This window comes from Eurypyga helias, unplaced genomic scaffold (assembly GCF_000690775.1).
Source record: "Eurypyga helias isolate BGI_N326 unplaced genomic scaffold, ASM69077v1 scaffold17369, whole genome shotgun sequence".
Lineage (NCBI taxonomy): Eukaryota > Metazoa > Chordata > Aves > Eurypygiformes > Eurypygidae > Eurypyga > Eurypyga helias.
Window position 1 is genome coordinate 1 of NW_010270490.1, and position 5,528 is coordinate 5,528.

The following is a 5,528-nucleotide window of genomic DNA, read 5'->3' on the forward strand; positions in this document are numbered from 1 at the left end:
TCCATGTGCCTCAGCATGGCTTCTTTTCCTTCCACTGTTTTTCCTCTTAGTGTCCTTTTTGAAGACATGTAAACTCTTAGCATCCAGCATGTTCTGGGGTGGGGAGCCTTGCTCTATAGCCGTGCATTCTGTGGAGTATCACCTTTTGCTCTTTTTGAACCTACCAGCTGTCTTGATTTAATGCCCCACAGTTCTTGTGTCAGAAATGGTGAATACTCATATTCTAGGACACTGATACATTTACAGGCCCCTGTCATTCACCTCGTCCACAGGATGATGGACCCTAGTTCATTCAGCCTTTCCTCACAGGGAAGATGTGCCACAATTTGAGCATCCTTTCGGCTCTGCTCTGTGCTTTTTTTCTGACTTTGCAATGGTTTATGTAAGGGGAAGGGAGAACTGCACTTAGTTTTCAAGCCACGAGTGCAATATTGGTTTAGACACTGGTATAATGACACAGATTGCTCTAGCTTTCTTTCTGAATTGTTTTGTTGTACTGATTACATATTTCTCAGGGCCTAAAATCAATGGAAATATGCATTACATTTTTAGTCAGACTCGTCTAATTAATCCTCAGGACTTCAGAGTCTTGACTTAGTGGGATTTCAGTGGTTCACAGGCTGGCTATAGTCACTAGTGAGCATCATCCTGAATACACCTGGTGATTTCAGTATCATATGCAACCTGGTGTACAAGGCGGTGCTGAGCAGATCAGCAATTTCCTTGCCAGGCATCACAGGTGCACAGCTGTCCTGCAAGGACATGGCATGGCCATGCCACTGCCATGATACCAGATTAGGGCACAGGTTTGCAATGTGGGGCATGTCCGTAGCAGAGGTGGTGTTGCAAAGCTATGCAGCCACAGCCAATGATGTCTGGCTGAGGCCACACGCTCTCTCACGTGGCTCCATGGCTGGGGCACTCAGTTTTGGGCCCCAGACCTGGGGGATGTGGCATTTCAATCATGCCCATCTCCACCATCGCTCAGACATTCTAGATTTATTTCTCTGCCTGGATTGCTCTATGGTGGGTCACCACAGGCTGTGACTTCCCTGCAACCATACTGGTCCTGGAGCTTTCCTTGCAGACTGGGTGTTGGGATGAAGAGGAAATGAGAGTTGAGGTGTTTGCTATGTGCTGGTAACAACCAGGTCTGAGCCTGTTCTTCACAGTCTGTGTGACCATGGCTCCTCAGAAAGGTGGCTGTGGAGCAAGGCAAAATTATCCCCCTTTTTCTCCAGGAAAGCAGGTGGGCATGGATAGGCTGCCCTGACGTGCACCAATCTACCCAGTGCCAGTCTATCAGACCCAGTATGGCCCCCCACTAAGCCTGCTACACTAACACAGGATACCTTTTTTCTCTACTTTCCCACCAGGGGCTTTGCCCAGCGCTTCCCAATTCATCCGTGCTCGGCCAGGGCGGAGGCTGCCCTTCCTGCTCCCCCAGCCCCTGAGCAAAAGCAGCCGTACGCCTGAGTCGCGATGGGCAAGATGGACAACACCTCTGTGGAACTGAGCTCTCCCTCCGAGGTGAAGCAGGCAGCCCTGGAGGAGTCAGCGCCCATCGCCCCCGAGGCTGGGAACACCAAGAAGAAGAAGGAGATCCCAGACAGAGGCTCCTGGAAGGGGCGATTTGACTTCTTGCTGTCCTGCGTGGGCTATGCTATCGGCCTGGGCAACGTCTGGCGCTTCCCGTATCTCTGCGGCAAGAATGGAGGAGGTGAGAGAAACACCCAGCGTCCGCGCTCATCCCATAGCAGCCTTGTCCCCGGCACAGGCTTCGGTTTGGTGTGGGTCTGGGTAAGCGTCTGGCCACCTGGCTGAGAGCTCTTCCTCACAGTGGGAATTATTGAGCTGTCAGGAGACTAGTTCCCATGGTCTGGGAAATGCATATTAGCAAATGCAGGTTGGGATGAAGCTGCTCAAGGAAATACAACAAGAATTTTGAGTTTTGTCAAGCTTCTGCAGTCCGAATTTGCAGGGCTATGGCAAAGAATGCCTCGCAACTCATTTATTTACAAGCTGGGCTATGCACATAGGAACCCAGCTGGATGCTGGGGCGTTCCCAGAGAAACCAGTTTATATCTGCCAATGGTGGGTTTCTCCTCAGTCTAGTGTATTCTCACGGGGTAACAGTTTTGCCTCTGAGTTTGGGTCACGTGTCTAATGGACCATAGCAGGGCCATATAGATGCATATACAAGACATATACGTCTTGTATACGTATGTACATGTGCACGGGCATGCAGGAGTGTCATCATCTGTGTAAGGAAATGAGTTTTGACTTACTGTGGTGAGAAGGGTCACAGTTATCATCTCCATCCTAACGTCTGGAAAACAGGCCATGAGAGAAGGTGGCAGCTGGCGAAGGACTTACAGTAACTGTGATGCAGCTGGTAGCAGTGACCTTCTCTGTGGGCCAGCTTTTTATATTCTTTTTATTACGGCCCCACTCCATTCTTTCCTTACCAGTCGTCAGCTGAGACTTTGCCAAACCGTTGCAAGGCTAGAGAAAGGCAGGCAGATGGGGAAACAGCGCTGGGCTAGCAGTCGAGATCTGAGAGATCAGCTACAGACTTTCTGCATGCCCTGGATCAAGTCAGGAAATACACTCTTCTGCCTCAGCTTCCCTCTAAAATGGTGCTATTTCTTCACCCTTGGCAGAGAGATGCTTTTGTGGAGGGGATGATAGGCTACCTTGGTGTCAGCAGAGCACAGGCTCTTTCTTCTCCCCACCCATGCCCAGCTCCCTCATCGCTTGTGCCTGTTACTAAAATAACCTTCCCTCCTCCCTGCAGCGCTGCTCACCTCCTTGAACCATTTCTCAGACTTCCCACACAAGTCCAAACCCCTTCGCCTCACCTTTCAGGCTGTATGTGTAATTTTAGTATTGCCTGCTCATCTTCCCGTGCTGCTTTTTGCTTCCCTCCTAGCTCTTCAGTGCCCAGAGGCCCTGCCCCCAGTGCCAACGTCCGTTCACGCGGCTCTGAGGGTCTCATCTCACACCTCTCCACACCTTCTTCCTTGGATTCCTATTTTAAAACCCGCTTTGTCTTTGACTCTCATGACTTCTCCTCATATTGCCAGCCCACTTCTGCTGTCCACATTGCAGGGGGTGTAGGATGCTCCTCTCCTCCCACCCTGCAGAAGGGGAGAGGGGTCTAGCGTTAGCCCGGTAGCTAATTCCCAGCGCTGGCTTTTAGTCCAGTCTCTGCCCTGCCACGGCTGTGCCATCTCAAACACACTGGATCTGCTCTGCCCATGGCTCTGTCTCCTCACACATAAAGGTGAGGATGAGAATAGCTATAATTAGATGAGGAGTGTTTTGAAGCTAAAATCAATCCTATTTATAAATTCAGCTGAGACCTTTGGACGGAGGGTGCTGTGGAGGTGCGGAGCGCTATTATTAGCAGTAGCAATGGCACACGGGCTGATCTCTGCCCCGGCGGCTGCCGGCACGCAGAGGGATCTGCCGGCTGCGAGCAAAAACACCGGACGGATGAAATGCGGGAATCGGTGCCTGCCTCCTCTCACGCACCCTGCCTCGCCTGCCGGTTCACGCTGTATCGCTCGTTCCTCTCACCTCTACCCGCTCCGGCTCTTCACGGGCACAACTGTTCCTGCAGCCGGCAATAACGCGCGGTGAGCGGAGGCTGCTGATGCCGGAGACAGCAGAGCTGACGCACAACAGCGTCACCGGCTGCCGATGCGGAGCAGCAAGGAAGGGTCGTGTGGCATCTGCTTGGCAACTGGGTGGGCACCGTCTTGGGTCTGCCCCGATGGAGGTGCCTCCGGAGCAAAGCAGACTGTGGGTGGGACGCTAATTTTAGCGTCCTGCATGCGCGCTGCTCGGAGCACGGCCGTGTGGGCTGCTTCCATTACGCACAGGCAAATTGAACTGAATGGAAATATTGTCGTCTCACTTACCGCTGTCACATTGTATCAGCTCACGGCTGATTTGCTCGGCATTGTAAGCGGGCACGTAATTAGGGGATATTCGCCCAGGGTACGGCAGCTTGGAGCGAGGCCCGTCCGCTGCGGGGAGCAGGCTTTACCCAAAGTGATGCCGGGGCTCGCTGCTGGCTCTGCACGCAGCTCGATGTGCCTGACTATGACTAACACTCCAGCCTCTACATTGATTTCTAACCTCATGCAGTCCTTCTGATGTCAACAGGATTTTACCGGACTCTAAATCGACTCTAAATGTGGCTCAGTAGGTGCTAAAAATTGTCTGTGAGATCCTGAGCTTGAATAACTTGAGAGAAGAACATTTCTTTAAATAAGCAGCATGCGTTTCTCATTTACACATTGAGACTCCAAGCAATAGCATGTAACAGCTTGTAATGCTCAGCTTTTGATTCGTGGGCAGTGTTTGCCGTTTTAAGGATTAATTATTATTCCTTGCTGTATGGCATTAGGAGCTGGAGGCTGCAGGCAGGTTTGGGGCTGCACGGTGAGTGCCGGGCATTGTGTGATCTTTCCCTGCCTCTGAGGGACGGTGCCCTGAGCAGGCAGGGCAAGACCAGTGCCATCACCCCTTTGACCCACGGACTTTGGAGACAGGTTTGGATGCTCCCGAGGTCACACACAGTCATTTGTAACAGGTCCAGGAACTGAACCAGACTTTTCAGCAGCCCATTCAGGGCCAGAGATTAAAGACTACCCCTTTCTCTCTCTTCCAAGACTTTAGGCACAGGAAAGCAAATTTCAGGTACAAAAATTGCAAACAGATTTCATCTCTGGCTGCACAGCACCCGGGAATGTCAACTTTGCCTGCCTGGGGACCTGACCCTCCAGAGTGGCAGCGTCATTGCCAACAGCCCTCATTTCAAGGCTGCGGTCTGGTTTGTAGCTTTTCCCCTATTCTAGAGGATTTTTGTCAAGCCAGGATAAATGACCTGGGTCCAGAAGTTTGTCTGGGTTTTTTTTGTGTGTGGGTTGGTGTTTTTTTTGGTTTTGGGTTTTTTTTTTTTTTTTTGGGCATTTGTTGTTTTCCTCAATAGCCCAATAAAATCTTTCACCTACAGACCTTCCTGGCTTGCTGTAGATGAAAAATGTAGGATCATCAGGGCTGCGGCCAGTTTTCATTAGCTGCTTGCCCAGAAGCAAGCCAGGCACTGTGACTGCTGATAAGCTCAGTCTCCAAATTCTACAGTGAGGCACAACGGTACCGAGGCAGCATCCTTGGAGTGTGCCGTGGCTGGGCTCCTGGGGGGCTGGACCCATCCTAGCCTTGCAGGCTGGAGCAGCTAGCAAGAGTGCAGGGGAGGATGCCGAGTGGGAAGCTTTCCTCCCTCCATGATGCCCGAAGCTGTTCATTCCTCCATGCCAGGCTGCTGGTGAAGCCGAGAGCCTGCGCTTCCATGCCAGCTTGCGATTTAGGCTCATGGTCATGGAGCTGCTGGCCCCGAGCGTGTTTTCTCCCCGCCACCCGCTGCCAGCTCCTCTTGCACGCCGCCTCCCACAGACTCCCACACCGGGTGCTGGCGCCTGCCTCTCCCAGCTGGGCTTGGCTCCTGGCTTTGCAGG

At 52.1% G+C, this 5,528-nt stretch overlaps 1 protein-coding gene across 1 annotated transcript in view; it reads left to right on the plus strand.

The window, feature by feature from the left end:
• The first annotated feature begins 1,482 nt into the window (after window positions 1–1,482).
• The window catches only part of LOC104514721 (sodium- and chloride-dependent GABA transporter 1-like), a 22,977-nt gene continuing 18,931 nt past the window's right edge, over window positions 1,483–5,528 (plus strand). Inside the window, exon 1 of the mRNA XM_010158472.1 lies at window positions 1,483–1,720. Within this exon, the coding sequence (XP_010156774.1) occupies window positions 1,483–1,720 (238 nt within the window). The remainder of the gene's footprint in view (window positions 1,721–5,528) is intronic.